General features: G+C 37.9%; 2 protein-coding genes across 6 annotated transcripts in view; one reads left to right on the top strand and one right to left on the bottom strand.

The window, feature by feature from the left end:
* The window catches only part of HSDL2 (hydroxysteroid dehydrogenase like 2), a 94071-nt gene extending 85892 nt beyond the window's left edge, over positions 1-8179 (bottom strand). The window contains exon 1 of the mRNA XM_059925328.1: positions 8089-8179. The gene's annotated coding sequence lies outside the window, so the exon portion shown is untranslated. The remainder of the gene's footprint in view (positions 1-8088) is intronic.
* A 257-nt stretch (positions 8180-8436) lies between these two features.
* The window catches only part of PTBP3 (polypyrimidine tract binding protein 3), a 94247-nt gene continuing 84824 nt past the window's right edge, over positions 8437-17859 (top strand). For 3 of the 5 annotated variants that reach the window (XM_059925320.1, XM_059925321.1, XM_059925319.1), the window contains exons 1-2: positions 8437-8637; positions 11519-11552. In XM_059925320.1, coding sequence (XP_059781303.1) covers positions 8630-8637; positions 11519-11552 — 42 coding nt within the window. In that variant the 5' untranslated portion in view covers positions 8437-8629. The remainder of the gene's footprint in view (positions 8638-11518; positions 11553-17859) is intronic. The other 2 variants (XM_059925324.1, XM_059925322.1) reach the window with 1 other exon arrangement.

Below are 17859 nucleotides of genomic sequence, written 5' to 3'. Positions count from 1 at the left end.
AGAAAAGCTTCCTCTTGGTGCTAGTATACTTTTTTTTTTTTAATCAATTTTTATCGGAGTATAGTTGCTTTGGTGCTAGTATACTTCTTACATCAATACTTTGTTGGTAATCTCCCTTTTTATTTTTTAATGTTTAATTTTTTTTGGGCCATGCCTTGCTGCATGCGGGATCTTAGTTCCCCAGCCAGGGATCCACACCCCCTGCAGTGGAAGCGCAGAGTCTTAACCACTGGAGTGCCAGGGAAGTCCCTCTCCCTTTTTATTAAAAGGAGAGATAGACCTCTGGTCCAGAACCTTCAGTAGATAATAGTATCTAGGTAGAATTTAATAACATTTCCTGTTTTCACTGTATTTGTTTTTATTTATGACAGCTCTTATGGCAAGTGATTGTGGTTTTTCCATTTATGATAGTGATATAAAAGAAAATAATTTTAAAATAAAAATATTGAGGTAAAAAAGTGAGGCGATTTAAAGAAAAATGTTAAATAAACAAGAGTGAAGTTGGTACATGGATAGAGTAAGAATTATGGAACTGGTATTGGAATGACTCAAGTTTGAGAACTGTTTCAGGCAAATGTTTCTTAAATAGGCCTGTGAATACATTCATGGAGGTCTGAGGGTTTTCTGCAACAATGTTTCAATTTGTCACATTTGTGTTTATAACATCTAAAACATCGTATAATGATACTCTAGATCAGGTGGATAACTACACTACTTTCACAACAAAGTACTACCAAGTGAATTTAGTGCCAATGTTCGTATTTCTATTTGCTTTCCTACCCACTAGTGCCACTTTAGTTGTCTTGGGCTAATGAGAAAAGAGCAGAGAGGCTTGATATGTAGATGATGCATTTGATTCAGATAGAGGGCAAATACCATGGCATGCTAAGAAATGAAGGTACATAGAAAGTTATTGATACAACTGAGTCTGCCACATCGCCTACTGTCGTGAAGTTATATCTATGCTGGTATCCAGCTAATATACAAAGTTTTGGCCCTACTAGTAGTTTAAGGACATTAATTTTGAATGGTTGATACCCAACTAGTGCCAGTTACTAAATATGTTGAGCATCTCCCATATCACTGGCCAAAGAACCTCTGCTGCAGGAGTCAGCACTATATTCACATTGTGAACAAGGATTTTTTTTAAATAGTCAAACGATTTTGTCTTCTGAAATTAATAACTGTTAACTTGGATTTCTATAGGCTTTGGAATTTTTACATTTAATTTTTAAATCTATTTTGTTTACTGTTGGGTAAGAATCTAGTCTAATGTTTCTAAATATTTAACTGCCATTATAATAAAACTAAGTCAATGCTATTTTAGTCAATGCAACTATTTCAATCAATGGTTAGAAAATTATTTTAAGTCAACTACTTATCTTCTTTTCTTTAAAAGCAGTCCAGGGCTTCCCCAGTGGTGCAGTGGTTGAGAATCTGCCTGCCAATGCAGGGGACAAGGGTTCGAGCCCTGGTCTGGGAAGATCCCACATACCACGGAGCAACTAGGCCCGTGAGCCACAACTACTGAGCCTGCGCGTCTGGAGCCTGTGCCCCGCAACAAGAGAGGCCGCGACAGTGAGAGGCCCGCACACCGCGATGAAGAGTGGCCCCCGCTTGCTGCAACTAGAGAAAGCCCTCGCACAGAAACGAAGACCCAACACAGCCAAAAATAAATAAATAAATAAATAAAATTAAATTAAAAAAAAGAAAAAGCAGTCCAGATGTGTAAATTACAAGGTTACATGGATGCATCCTTTTTAAAAAAAAATCTGTAGATTTCAATGTATGTAAATTTTACCTAAAAGAAAATAATTGAATGGAATGGTGGAGAGTGGGTGATGTTATAGATGAAAAAAGAATGTCAGAATATTGATGTAGAAAGTCCTAGAGTAAGACTATTAGAAAACAAGTGAGAAGAAAGAAAACTTCATAGACACTTAAGTTGCTCATGAGGAAAATGGACGATGAAGCAACAATGTGAAGAGGGGACAAGGCAAAAATTCTGTTATCAGTTCTCCGAAGTAGATGCCTGAGAGTAACTGTGGAAAAGTACATTCTGTGGGTTCAGGTTAGGAGAAAAAAAGTTATTAGGAATATAGTCTGCCTTGGGTTTAGCAAGAAACACATGCTTGAAGCTAAGGGGTAGTAGGGTTAGGGGTTGCAAAATAAACAGCTTTTGGTCAAGTAGTGGTTACAGAAGAATCTTAGCCCTTTACATCAAGGACAAAGTTTGGTTCCCATACTATCAGTGGCAACAGCACCAGCTAGAAATGCAAATTACTGGGCCCCACCCCTGAAGCAGAAACAATCAATTTCTGTTTAACAAGCCCTCCAGCTGATTCTGATGCATGTTAAAGTTTGAGAACTACTGCTGTACACCGATAATTTTAAAATTATCAGTGATTGGTAGTTGGGGATCATTAAACAATTCCATTTATTTTTATGTTTAAAATTTTCCACAATAAAAGATTAAAAATCTCAAAAAGAGAATATATTCATATATTACTTGTAAAATTAAAAAGTTAAAAATTGAACATAAAAGCCACTTCCCTGGCGGTCCAGTGGTTAAGACTGTGTGCTTCCAATGCAGGGGACACGGGCTCAATCCCTGGTCGGGGAACTAAGGTCCCACATGCCACATGGCTAAGAGATAAAAATTAAACAAACAAAAAACTAGACTAAAAAAAAAAAAAATTGAACATAAGGGAATTCCCTGGGGGGGTCCAATGGTTAGGACTCAGCGTTTTCACTGCCATGGGACTGGGTTTGATCCCTGGTTGGGGAACTAAGATCCCGCAAGCCACGTGGCACGGCCAAAAAAAGAAAAAAATTGAACTTAAAATCTAAAATTGTGGTAAAGAACCATTGAAAAAAATTTTCCAATACTCTCTGGGTTAATGCTTTTGTAAAAATACAATAAAAATAACTAAAAACTGAAATAAAAAAAACAGAATATTAATCCAATTTTATTATTAGATTCAAGAAAAATATTTCTGTCAAATTGCTATGAAAGTTTCTAGACTCTTATTCTCATATTCCATTCTTACCTTGTTAGGGACTAGTTAACAATTTATAAACCAGCACCTTTTCACAGTCCTCACCAAACAAATGATTCTTGAATTATGTTCTCATGGAATTCTGATGCCTTGTAAGCTCATAATAGTAATATGAAATAATAATTATTAATAAGTATAAACTTATTGAGCACTTACCATGTGCTAAACACTGTTTTAAGTGTTTTTCATGAATTGATCTGTTTAAACCTTCCCTAAAAGATATTAGAAAAGTACTATTATTATCCCCTCTTCAGGAAGCTGAAGCACAGAGAAGTTGGGTAATTTGTCCCAGTTCACACTTTTAGTGAAGTGCTGGTTTATAAACTTTTTGGTTTTGTTTTTAAAGTTTTGTTTAAAAAAATTCTGACAAATCAGGAAATGGGGGTTTAGGAGTGGTGGTGATGCAAAAGAGGGAAGCCTTGGGGTGGGGATAGGGGATTGTCAGGGGTAGGTGGCAGCAGTGTCTACTTCACCCGCAACCTGTGTGTCCTCTAAAGGGTCTATCCAATGTAGGAGGAGATGTCTACCTCATCAGAGTTCATTAATATTGAACTCAAAGTGATCCTGCCCATCACTGAGGATCTTGGCATCATTCTCACCTGACACAAGTGTGATGCCAAGCCCTTGGTGCCAAAATGGCCTGATCTGGCCACATAATGTAGGTAGGTGTCAGAATCCTCAGGAATGTTGTCATTAAAGGCAACGTTCACCTGCTCAGTGTCCATGCGTCAGCTGAATAGGTTGGTAGCCACAAGAATTCATCATTGAAAATCTTTAAACTGTTGATACCGGGAAAGCCACTCCTTCCAGGGGTGGTAATGGCTGGGATGGGAAGTTCTGCTCCACTGTGAGCTTGGCCAGGGCAATGCAATGCTGCACAGACTTCACAAAGATTTAAGATTCTAAACTAGCTAGTCTGGCTCTAGACCACTCTTTACCATACAGTACTATTCATTTCAGAGGTGTTCCTTAACCTAACTCAAACAGTGCCCCTTTCTAGTTCTTTGTTGTAGCGAATAGAATTTCCTCTCTTTTTGTGAGCATGGGGGGGAGGGTCCTCAGTTTGAAATCAGGCAGGATCAAATATACTTAAGCATCTCTGAAGAGGTATGTTGTCCTCTATTTCTAAGAGATCTACTTCCAAGCGGGGCCAAGGAAACTCCTAGGTGAGAACACACCCTCAGGGTAGAGAGTAGAGTGTACCAGTCTTAAGGACAAAAGGTCAGTGCTTAAGGGGAATGATGATTCTTAAAAGAGGGTAGTGATTATCACGCAGATTGTTCTCCGGCCTTGTCCCAGACTCATGCCTAAATCTTAAAGGATTTTCTGAGAATGAAAATGGAAAGGGCTGTTTTATTAAAAACTTTGAGAGACGTTGGGACCTCGGTGATAGAAAAATTACTCTTGAAAATCCACTGCTCAATGTCCATGCCTCAGCTGAGCAACTGGGCTGGCAACTGCTACTATAGGACAGTGACGAGAGACAGCATCTTCAATGCAAACGCTGGAGTGCCCTGAACCAAGCACTGGTCATGCTAGCAGCTTTACATGGAAATGATTACATCAGGGCCAGGAACAGGCTGAGGGAAATGGACATAACTCATGGTGGCAGAGAGGTCAGTGAGTATGCAGGAAACACTTTCAACTCTACTCAATCAGTTGGGAAGGACTCTGAAGGAAGGCTCATCATACAACAGACTGGGAAGACTCAGTGTGTGTCAGCTATTATAACCTAGTCTGCCTACTAAGTTGATAGAGCCTGAAAAATACGAATTATACACCTACACATTTTTCTTAAGCCTTTGAAGTTACTGCTTAACTACTGAACAAATAACATGTATTAAGGGAACACTTTGCAATATTTCTTTATTTTTATTGTTTTATTTTGAAATAATTATAGATTCACAATAAGTTTTAAAAGAAGTACAAAGAGGTCCCATGTACTCTTCACCCAGTTTCCCCCGATGTGTAACGTCTTAATAACTGTAACAAAACCAGGAAATTGACACTGGTACAATCCACAAATCTTACTCAGATTTTGCTAGTTTTATATGCACTTGTGTCTAAAGGTCTGTGCAATTTTATCATGTGTAGATTTGTATAACCCACCCCACAAGCTACAGACCTGCTCCATCACCACAAACATCCCCCTTGCTACTCCCTTATAGTCACACTCATCTCCTTCTCGCTCCATATCCAACCCCCCCACCCCCCATTTCCTAACACCTGGCAACCACTAATCTGTTTTCCATCTCTGTCATTTTGTCATTTTGAGACTGTCATATAAATGCAATCATATGGTTTGTAGCCTTTTGAGTTTAGCTTTTTTCACTCAGTATAATTTCATATGTTTGTGTCTTAGCATATATATGTTAACAATTATGATTTTATATTTATCAGGGGATAAAATGATATTAAAATGTCCACCTCCCAGATTCATCAAATGGCTGGTCTTATTTCTGACTTATATTGGCATCTCTGTATTATTTTTCTGTCTTAAGAAGTCTTACCTATAAACATGAATAGGGTAATAATGCTGGTTAAATGTTAACTACCACTGCATACTGCAATGCCTTAAGGGAAATGTTCAAAGGTTACATTTTGCCCAAACATAATAATGGAGGGGGAAGGGATGTCTCTTATCAGATGAAGGTGTTTCAGGGGAATTTCTTAGAATAAAAAAAAAAAAGAAAAAAAATTAGAATAAAAACACAGGAAGGTTAAATGCTAGAAAATTTATAAACTAAATTATTGTAACTGTCTTACTTTTCAAAAGTATAGAGCAATTAGCAAATAAAGAATGTGTTATCCTCTTTACCATCAAGAAGCCAGTATACAGAACATAAAGCTCTCATGCAAAGCCAGGTCATGTGGGTGATATCTGATCATTCCAGAAACTCAGAAACTTCTGCTGACATTATAGAAGGCCACGGTTTTCCAATGCCATATGGATTATGGGGATAGCTAGGGTTCTAAAAGTGTCATAGCATAACTAAATTCCATACTATCTACTGTTTTTGAATCAGAGAAACTCACAAACCTGTGGAGCTGAATCCATAAGAAGTCTTTTAAACTTACGACCAAGAGGCAGGGGAAAGGGCAGGGTTTCACCTTGTTTTCTGTCCTGAGTAGTTTTCTGATTATCTAGGCTTCTGTTGTAAAACTGGATGTTAAGTGTTTAGGAAATGCCATACAGTTCTATTCATTTTAGTCAGGTATACTTTACACTGGAGACTTTTCAGAGTTATTGTTAGTAACATGGACAGTGAGTTTGAGATAGACAACGTTTATTTTTTAATATTGAAATTTATTAGTTATCTTAAGGCATTGGCTAAGAGAAATAGAACTTTTTAAAAAAATAAAGAGCAAATTGGTTCAGCTTTTTGGGAATCATTTTGGCAATATTTATGAAATCTGAAAATGCTTATGCCCTTTGTTCTGCAATTCTGCTTCTAGCAATCTATTCCTCAGATATATGTGTGCAAAGATGTTCATACATTCATGACATTCTTTGCAATACTGTTAATTATTTTGAGTAATTAGAAACTGTAAATTTCCACTATTTTGGAAAAGGTTAAATAAAATTATGGCACATGAAACTATGAAATACTATGCAGTATTAAAAAGAATTAAGTAGATGAAAAGTACTGACATGAAAAAAAAATCTCCAGGATTTTTACGTGAGAAAAGCAAAAACCGGTGAAGGTCTTGGAAGGATGCACACACAATTGTTACACTGGTTATCGTGGGCAGTGGGTGGCTTGTGAAAAAAAATAATTATAACTTTTTAATATTTAATATTGCTTGAATTTTCCAAATGAGCATGTATGCATATTATTACTTGTGTAGCTAAAAAAAAAAAAAAAATTAAGGCAATTTCATCAACAGAATATATTCCCAAAACAACAATAGCAAGACCACATCAGCTACTTATCTTGCTGATATTTTTAATATCCATCTAGCAATGTAGGTTGGCAATGTTTACAACTGCAATTAGTATTTAGATTTAACATACAAAACAAAATATATTTGACCTTTTGGAAAGTGGGATTTAGGTTAGATACAGTATTTTAAAAATGATCTCTCTGAATAAGATACCTGAGCTGTTTGAAAACTGTTTTGCCAATAAATAAATAATAAATAAACTAAGAGAGAAATCCATGCAACCGCAAAGGCTGGGACCTGATTTTCTTGGATAGCCCTGCAGTGCTTGGCACAGAGTAAGTAATAAATATTAAGTGAATGATGGATTAATCGACAGTTTAAATCTTTTAGGTAGCACCCACTTTTAAAAAGCGGGATAATAGCAAGGATAGATGATTGAGCTTCTCGTTACTGGCTTTTCAAATGAGGATGAGAGGGAGCGGCCCCCTCTTTCTACTCAGGAGGTTAAGAATTTGGTGGAGGACAGCGTTTAGTGGCTCACGTTTTGGCGATCTCTGAATTGAAAAATCATTCAATTTCGGAACCAAACTGAATATAAAAGGGAAAAAAAGCGAGTTGCCACTAGTTATGTGCTTATAATTTTGCTCAGACTAAGAGAAAAGGGCTTTAGCGGGTGTGAAACTGTAGGCAAATCATTCTATTCATGTCTAAATTTTCATCTGAAAAACGAGAATAAGCACTCCCTCGTAGGTTTTTGTTGTTGTTTTACAGGGAGAATGTGGAAACTTTTATAAAATGCTAGCAATACAGTGGTCATTCCATATCCTGAGATGAATATTTCCTATAAATTCGATCCCAGACAGTCGAGGTCGAAAAGCACTCAGAGACTAAAACTGTATAAAAATGCAAACATTCTCAAGTTCGGGGCAGTCTCTTTCCCCTCTTTCATCTTCATCCCAACCACACCTATCGAGCCGGTGAGGGTCACCGGGCGGGTGACTGGCGCTTCCTGGGGCTGCAAGGCCTGGGGCTCCGAAGACCACAGCCCGCGCCGGGCCTCCCTGCTCCGGGCCGAGCCGCCAACAGCCTTGCCCACCCGGGGCAATTCCGTGGCGGTTCTGGGGCCCTCGCGGGACACTCCTACCTACTCTCCGGAGTCGGGTCCCCAACGCTTTTCCCGCCGGTAGAGGGAGGTGTCCAAGCTAGGCCGCCCCGGGCGGAGAAGCCGGAAGGCCGGCGGAGCCCGCGGGAGCGCGGGCGGGGCAGCGGAGCGGGAAGCACAAGGCGCGCGCTCCCGTGAGCGCAGGAGGGAGGCGGGGGCGGGGCGCGCGCGCCGGGGCGGGGCACCCGGAGGCGGAGTCTCAGGGCGGCCGCAGGAAGAGGGCGCCCTGGAGCCGAGCCGGAGGGCGGCTGTGGGCGGGGCCCAGGGAGGGCGTCGACGCTGAGGGGCGGGGTGAGGCGAGGCGGGGACGCGCTCGGGGGGGTGGGGAAGGCGGGGGCACGGCGGTGGCGGGAGCGTCCTTGGTCTCCGCCCCTGCTTTCCACTCTCTTTCCACCTTCGACCGGCCGGAGCTCCGGAGAACCATAGCCTGCCGGTACTCGGAGCCGCCCTGCTGCCGCTGCCTCCTCCCTCCGTTCGCGGTGGGCCCGTCAGTCTCCGCACTGTGCGCTCCTCCGTGTGGGCCATGGATGGGTAAGTGCTCGGCGGCCACCGGGCTGCGCTTGCCCGCTTCTTCTCGGCTCTCGGTCGGACGCGTCGGAGCGGGGGAGCCGGGTGCGGCGCCGGCGGCCCGAGGAGCGGCCCGGGCCGAGCCGGACGGCGGGGCTTCCGGGCGCCTCCTCGGGGAGTCCCGAGTCCCGGAGGGGCGGTCCGCCGCAGCCTCTCCTTCCCCCTCGCGGCGCCCCCGTAATGTCCGCTTCTTCACACCCTCGCCCAAGGAAGCGGAGGAAAGCCCGGTGCAGCCCGCGGGTGCCGAGGTCCGCCCTCTGCCCGAGAGTCAGGGGAGCCCGGCCCGGCCTCCAGACACTTCCTCTCAGAAAATGGTGCGCGGCGCTGGGGGAGGCGGAGGCGGCGCTCGGGGCGGGCGTCCTCCCGCTCGGAGAGTTGCTGTTTACCGGGGAGGTGGGGCGGGCGCTGGAGCTTCCTCTGGCGGGGAGGCGAGTGGCCGCGGAGTGGCGGACGGCGAGGGCACGCGCGGGTACACGTCTGGACGGCGACCCGGTCCCGGAGCCGGGGTCCCACGCGGTCTCCGGGCTTGTGCTGGGAGCTCTGTTAACGATTACCGTACACCGGGCGTCTGGACTCGGTGACCAGGGACGCGTGCCCCTACCAAACCCCCGCCCTCCAAGAAACTTGTGAATTCCCTGCGATGTGTGCAAAATATTGCATAAGTGCGATTTTCGGAGAGCTTTGAAACGCTTTAAAAGTCAATGAGGTCTGTGGCCAAAATAAAGATTTAGGATCACCGATATAAATGTTTCTCTGGGGACCCAGGATTATGGGGTGGGACCAGACAGATATTTGAATGATTAAGAAAACAACTAGATTAAGATCTTGGTTAATTAGTTGAAGGTCGTAGTCTATGTGCATCAAGATCCAAAAAAAACCCACCTCTATTAGAGCCTGCAAATCCACTTATTTATTTTCATTATGCACTTGAGATTTTGTTTGGCTTTTTACTTGATTTTGATGACAAGATTTCTGTAGACCTCTTGGTTGTGGAGTATACGGAACTTGCTTGAACAGTAAAGCCGCGTACATGTTGCCGTATAGTTGATTGTAATTATGCTGTGTAAAGACGATGGAATGTTCGAACAATTTTTGCCTTCATTAGATTTCGTTTATCCTAGTTTTATAATAAGCCTATATGATAATATATTGGATTAACTCATTTGAATGTACATTGCACACTGTTACAGACGTTAGACAAAGTGCAATTTTAGATTTCATTTGTGGTGGTGATGTTCTCCAAAGTATTTTAAAAATTTAATTGAATCTGTTTTTATTGTTTAATTGAAGCTTCTCTGAGAGCATTGTTGAAAACTCATTTCACACCACCTTTTTCAATTACACTTTACATGTGTGCAGAATTTTGCTATCTTAATTATTTGTATAATTATGCCAATATTTCAGTTGAGAAAGGCTGTGGAAGTAGTATTTCACTATGTGTAGTGAATTGTCTTGACTAGTGGTTTGACTTGAGATATGGAAGCAGACTAGCTTTTTGTATTGGAAAAGTTATAGTGATAAGAAAGAGGACTCTTGGCTTATGCATCTTGACTGTTAAACTCTTGGGCAACTGTGAAGTGCAGACTTACTCTTTCAGATAGTGTTTAAGAAGTTAACTTTCTCTTCACCCTAAATGTGGTTTGAAAGCTAAGAATGAGTTTATTGGTTTAAATATGTGGGGCAGTAAGACATACTGGAAGGTAAGTTCATTTGGAAGTTCAAGTAGCAGCATGATTTACTCTTTGCATCGGGACCAATATCGTAGTACATATTACACAATCTAATTTTTTATGCACAAATGTCAGTTATCACATTTAAATTTCAAACAAAATTTAAGTTTCAAAAGAAAAACTTTTAACTCTACATGGTTATTGTTTAAAACAGTTAAATTTGCATCATTAAACAAACTTGTTTACTTTTATTAAGTAATGATGACATAGATTATTAACAATATATAGAATTTTATTATAGCTTTCTCTTAGGAGATATGGAGACAAACTTAATTGAAGACGGTTTTTTGGGGAGTTGGAAGAGATGGATTTTTGCTTGGCAGAACTATGTGGGTTTTTTACATCTTGGTATTAAGGGATATGGTTTTGAACACAGTGAGTTTATGCTTTTAGGAGGCTACTTAAATTTCTACATTCTTCCATAGCCTGAAAAAGGTCCTTTTTCATTATTTTGGATAGTTAAAAAAACAAACCACCAGTCAACATATCTTTCTAGTTCTACCTCAAATCCCAACTGTCTTTTGTGTGTGTGTGTGTGTGTTCATTTCCTCCTGAGATAATTGATACTTAAACACAGTTTTGATGTGGTAGAATTTTTTTTTAAAGCAAATCTTTGAAAATTTTGATGTCTGAAGTTTGATGTTTGTGTTCTTAATTCTGAGAGACTGTCCTAGCTATATTTTGGTGAGCCCTTTGGGTGGTAGATGCAAATTTGCAAGTTACCGTCTATTTCTGTAAAATCCACTCACTGGTTTTGTTTCATTTAAAACTTTAAATATGATCATTCATACCAGTGATTTAAAAGAATGAACTTTGGTGATTTAAAGTTTTGGTTTGGGTTTGTTAAATAGAGGTAAATGGATAAACACGTACCAAAAGAGAATTTATTATTTGTTTCTTACATTGCTATTAAAGCTTTGCTTTTACACTCTGCTGTTGCTAGACTGTCCCATCACTTTTCTTTGTATTAACATTTCACAACTCATCACATTCTTATTTTTATTATTTGTTATTATAATGCTTTTTCTTTTTTTCTTTATCTTATTATCTCTGTCTTTTTAAAACTTGTTCTCTAACTTTGTTTTCCATTTTCTCTTTTTACTTTTTCCATACAGTGTTGTTACAGATCTTATAGCAGTCGGTTTAAAGGTAGGAATCTTTTAATATCCTTTCATAAGCATTTTTAAATCTTAGTTTTGGCATTTTTTTCCAATGGTGAAATCATCTCACCTGTTCATAAAATTATCTGTTTTATTGTATGATAATAATCTTTCATTTTTATTTAGCTCCAACATAAGTAGACCTGTAGCTAATTTTGGATTTTATGTGTTTATAAAGAGTGGTTACAATATTATCTTGTTTATATAAAATGTGAACAAAATGTTTAGCCCAAAATTTCGCTTTAACTATCAGGGTATTTATTTGCTTTTGTTGTTTTAGCAGTTACATGTAACCTAGGCTCTGATTTATTTTCCTGTCATGTCCTTTCTTTTATCTTGTCTTGGATGCATTTATGAGTAATAAAGTAATAATAGCAGCTAAAGTTTCTTCAATTCCTATTGTATGCAAGATGCTTTACATATATTTCACTAATAATTGAAACAGTTCTTCAAGGTAGGTATTAATATTCCCATTTTAGAGATGAAAAAATAGGTTCAGAAAGTTTGTGTTCAAGGTGTGGTGCACCAGAGTTCAAACCCATGTCTTTCTGGTTCCAAACCTGACCTTTTTTTTCATTGTACCTCGCTGCCAGCAATGAGGGTACTGTCTAAAAGGTGAACAGCGGGAGAGCTGGATAATTAATATTTTACAGTAATGATTCTTCTGAGTTATAAGTCATTTCAGTTTTGTCAAAGTCTTCTCATTTACTGGATTCTAAAATACAAATCGAGTTCATCAATATGAGGCTTTTAAAATATAAATGGAAGTTTTAAGATTTCTTTTAGCAATTTGGTATTTGATGCAGCTGAGTTGAGAATCTAGTTCTAGAGACCACTTACAGTTCATATTACTGTAGAAAATGGAAATAATTCATGTGTATATTATATGTATTTTATGTAAAGTTGTTTTGATGCTTTCTGTCCATCATCTCTAGCTAACAATTTCAACACTTCTGCATGTGGTTTTATTGGATCTGATGGTGGTGCTCATATTCCTAAAACATCTTAAAATATAAGCATAAAGATAGCAGAGTTTTAGACTAACAATAGGATGTTCAAGATTAGCATAATTGGGGACTACTGCTTATACTGTCTTTTGAAGTTGGATGGAGTTAGCTTGCTTTGGCAAACTTCGAACATATTTTATGAGTTGTAAATAAATGGAGAAACCTCTTTTGGTGGGATATACTTTTTCTTTTTGGTAGATACTTATGTTAATTTCTCATTTGGGAATGATACTCATAGATTAGAAACTGCATGCTTATGTCTTGGATCCCTTTTGGCGTCTCCGTAGGGGTCTGTGAGGGAAGGGATATTTAAAGTGAGAGTTGTTTTGATCTTACCAGAAATGTAATTTGTGATTCTAGAGTTTATCTGGGAAAAATGAATACATGAAACATTTAAAAAACTTACATTTGGGAGTTGAGTTATGCTTGAAGGACTGTCATGCCTGTTTTATTTTGGGGAAAAATATATCTTGATGATAGATAAGAGAAAAATTTAAATGTAAGGCTCAGGAACTAGATTTGAATACGCAATTAGGATCTCTGACTACCTGTGTTGCAGCAAGCACTTTGGAAACAAAGATCAGATCCTACTCTGAAGAAAGGATAAGCTGATTAGTTGATTCACTTGGCAATACTGGAAATGTCTGTAAAATTATTCATTATATGAAGAAAATTCTCATAAGATTGTTCTGCTTCAAAGCTTGGATCCCATCCAAGGAAGTTTAGTTACCAAGTAATAGGCCAATAAGGCTCATATTTCCTCTAGATTGTATAAGCCAAAATTAGCGAATTTAAATAAATTCTTCAAGAATGTCACTTATTTTCTTTTATTTGCTGTCTGAGTATAATGACACAAGAAATAGTTTTAGCCAGTGCAAGAGTGGATTTCAGGTTATGCTCCATCAGTTGCTTTCCCGAATGCAGAAAGTAATATGGATTTTATTTTAGAGAATTGAAAATACCCTTAAATATGAAGTCCATTACCTTAGTGAAAGAAAACTGAATTGTTTTTAGAGATTAAGTGACTCACTAGACTATGTCATGAGGGCAGGGATTTTTGATATTTCCTTCACTACTGTGTTTCCAGTGTCTGGCACATAGTAAGCTCTCAGAAATGTTTGATGAATGAATGGATGCCAAATTCTCACACAATCAATTAGGTGGCAAACTTATACTGGAGCCAAGCCTTCTGATTTTGCTAGTGTTTCTTCTAATAGGTATATACCATGATGAGAGAGAATTAAATTCTTTTTTTAGATTAGAATTTTCTTGAAGATGGATAAACATTTTCAGGCAACTTAGGGCTGTGCTGTATTTGAGATTTATTTATACCTAGTTGTATACCCTGGATGTTCTTTGCAGGGTATCAGTTTTTGAGCCTTGCCTAAATTAGGCAAAAAATTAGCTTTTGGTACTTCTCATAAAATATTTGTTTTATTTCCATATGTTATTTTGTATTCTGAAATGCTTTTAAAAACAGCGAGAAGTAATTGCTGTTCTTAATTTTCAATTCTTTTAAATAAAGAACGAACCAGGTGATGATGATTGATGCTGGGCATGTTTCAAGAACTTTATTATACCAGATAAATCAAAGCATCAGCATTGTGGGTAACATAGCTTTTTGTGTGTGTAACTAAGTGTATTTTAAATTTCTAGTTCATACTTTAATTATTACTAGCTAGTGTATCTTAAATTCAAATATTTCTCACATTCCTGGATAATTTTTCAGAATACTATAGTGGCCATTAAATGATTTTTTAAAATGATCTTCCATATTAAATATATTTTAGTCATTTTCTAGTTTACCTTTCTATTTTAAATGATTAGATGAGTATAGAAAAACCTACAAATTTAGGAAGGACTATAATTGGCCTCTAATAATTATCATGCCTGTCACTATATAGGAAAAAACACTACAGTGTATTTAAATTAATTTTGAAGATTGATTTTCTATTGCTCCACCAGGAGTTAGCAGACTACAGCCTGTGGACCAAATCCAGCTTGCCACCTGTTTTTGTAAATAGTTTTAGTGAAACACAGCCATGCTCATTTGTTTCCATATTGTCTGGATACTTTAACGATACAATGACAGAAGGGTTATAACAGGGACCATATGACCGCAAATTCTAAAATATTTACTTTCTGATCCTTTGCAGAAAAAATGCACCTACTGCTTGCTGTGTTTGAACTACAGAAAAGGCGTTTGCCAGAAATCTTTTTTTTTTTTTTTTAAACTGAGCAGTAACTTACATAGAGTGAAATGCACAGGTCTTAAGGGTACAGTGCAATAAATTTTGACAAATGTATCCCCGTTTCCTGTTGCCCTTTTCTAGACCCAGTCTAGGCAACTCTTTTGATTTCTGTCACCACAGATTAATTTTGCGTGTTTGATTTTCATATAAGTGAAATAAATATTCATACTCCATATATACAGCATAAGCTCTTTGATGCCTGGCTTTTTCTCAGCAAAATGGATTTTTAGATTTATCTATGTTCTGTGTATCAGTAGTTCTTTCTTATTTATTAACGAGAGTATTCCATTGTGTGAATATATCACAATATTTAAAAATCCATTCTCATGTTGGTGGGCATTTGGGTTCTTTTCAGATTTGAGCTACTGTGAATAAAGCGACTGTAAACATTTGTGTGTGTCTCTGGGTAAATGTGTGTTTCATTGTACACTATGCTTAGGAGTAAAATTGGATATGTGTATGTTTAACTTGGTTATTTTTTAAAATGTACCACTTTACACTTAGAGCCGCTTTGTATTCGAGTTCAGGTTGCCCCACATCCTTGCCCACACTTTACTGTTAGGCATTCTAGTGAGTATAACCAGAATGCCTAGTAGCATCTCATTATAGTTTTAATTTCCATTGACCTGATGACTGATGGTGGTGCGTACCGTTTCATGTGCTTATTAGCCATTCACTTACCTTCTTTTATGAATGTTAACTTTTTTGCCTATTCTTTTAAAGTGGGTTTCTTGTAGACAACTTTATCGTTAGGTTTTTTGTTGTTTTTTTTTAAATCCACTCTGAGCAATCTTTTAATTGGTGTATGTATGTAGGCCATTACCATTCACATTTCAAGGGATGATTAATTTAGTTAATAAGTACCTTGTTCATAACTGTTTGTATTCATTGGCTTGTTCTTTGTTTTTATCTTCTCACTCTCATTTTTTTTTGCCTTCTCTGGTTTTAATTGAGCATTTTATATGATTCCATTTATTTCCTCTATTAGCATCTTATACCTCTTTAAAAAAATTTTTTTAATGGTTGCGGTATACATTTACAGCTCATTTTATGTCCACCTTCAAATAATGCTATGCTGCTTCATGTATAGTGCATGTACCTTAAACAAAGCATTCCCAATTTCTCCTTCCTGTCCCTTAGGACACTGTTATCCTTCATTTTACTTAACCATATGCAGTAATCACCCAATACATTGTTACTATTATTACTTTAAATAAACAGGCTTTTTAGATCAATTAAGAAGTATAAAATACCTTCATTTATTCCTTCTCCAACAGTCTTCCTTTCCTTACGTAGATCTGAGTTCTGATCTATATAATTTTTCTTCTCCCCAAAGACCTTCTTTTAACATTTTTTGTAGGGCAGGTCTACTGATAATACACTTCCTTGGTTTTTGTCTGAAGAAGTCTTTATTTCTCCTTTACTTTTGAAGGATGCTTTTCATGTAGAATTCTAGGTTGGTGGGGTTTTTTTTTCTCCATTAACTCTTTAAATATTCCACTCTACTTTCTTCCTGCTTCCATGATGATGAGAAAGAAACCTCTGTAATTCTTATCCTTAGTCCGCTGTAGGTAAAGAGGTTTTTTTTCCTCAAGATTTTCTCTTTGTTTTTGGTTTTCTGCAGTTTGAATGATCTGCTGAAGTGCATATTTTTGGTATTATTCTACTTGGTGGTCTCTGAGATCCTGGGTTTGTGGTTTGGTTTCTGTAATTGATTATGGAAAGCTCTTGGTCATTCATTACTTTGAAATGTTTTTTTCTACTTCACTCTCTCTTCTTCTCTTTCTTTCTTTTTTTTCTCCAATTCTTTTTTCTTTTTGCATTTCTGTTTGGGAAGTTCCTGTTGAAATGTCTTCAAGCTCATAATTCTTTCTTCAGCCATGTCCAGTCTGTTGACGAGAGTTTGTATAAGACTGGTAGTATTTTTTCCTTAAATGTTTGATAGAATTCATCAGTGTAGCTATTTGTGGGTGCATTTTCTTTGCAGGAAGGTTTTTAATTATGAAGTCAGTTTTAAAAAATAGGTATTGTGCTGTTCAGATTTTTTTCTTTCATTGCATCACACGAAATTTGGTGTGCTGGATTTTAATTTTCACTCAGTTCAAAGTATTTTCTACTCTTAGTGTGATTTCTCTTTTTACTTATGATTATTTATAAGCATGATTTAATTTCTAAATATTTGGGGGTTTTCAAAGCCAAATCTTGGGATTTCTTTCTATTTTTAATTTTTTAATTTTTATTTTTATTGAAATTTATTTAATTAATTTATTTATTTATGGCTGCGTTGGGTCTTCGTTGCTATGCTAGTTGTGGTGAGTGGGGGCTGCTCTTCGTCCTGGTGTGCAGGCTTCTCATTGCAGTGGCTTCTCGTTGCGGAGCACGGGCTCTAGGTATGCGGGCTTCAGTAGTTGTGGCACGCGGGCTCAGTAGTTGTGGCACACGGGCTTAGTTGCTCCGCAGCATGTGGGATCTTCCCGGATCAGGGCTCGAACCCATGTCCCCTGCATTGGCAGGCGGATTCTTAACCACTGCCACCAGGGAAGTCCCTTTCTATTTTTTTAAATGCTACTTTGATTAGAGAACATGCTGTATACCATTTCACCTCTTTACATTTTCTGAGATTTGTTTTAATGTCAAGCTATAGTCTGTCTTTATGAATGTTCTATGTACACTTGAAAAAAATGTATAGTTTATTTTTGTTGGGTGTAGTGCCTTATAAATGTCAATAGAATAAACTGGTTGAAGTTTCAAGTCCTCTCTAACTTTCCTGATTTTCTTTCTATTCTGTTAATTACTGAAAGAGGAGAAGAATATTGGAATTTCCATCTGTAGTTGTGTTTTTTAAATTTCTTTTTGTAGTTCTGTCAGTTTTTGCTTTATATATTTTAAAGCCCAGTTATTAGATGCATTCACATTTAAGAATGTTATATTTTCTTGATGAATTAACCTTTAAAAAAATCATTTGTAATATATATCTTTATCTAGTAATAGTTCCTGTCCTGAAATCTACTTTGTGTGATAGTAATGTAGTCATTCT

The sequence above is a fragment of the Balaenoptera ricei genome, chromosome 6 (assembly GCF_028023285.1).
Source record: "Balaenoptera ricei isolate mBalRic1 chromosome 6, mBalRic1.hap2, whole genome shotgun sequence".
NCBI lineage: Eukaryota > Metazoa > Chordata > Mammalia > Artiodactyla > Balaenopteridae > Balaenoptera > Balaenoptera ricei.
Note: the sequence above shows the minus strand (reverse complement) of the source record. Positions and strands in the feature narration are given on the sequence as shown.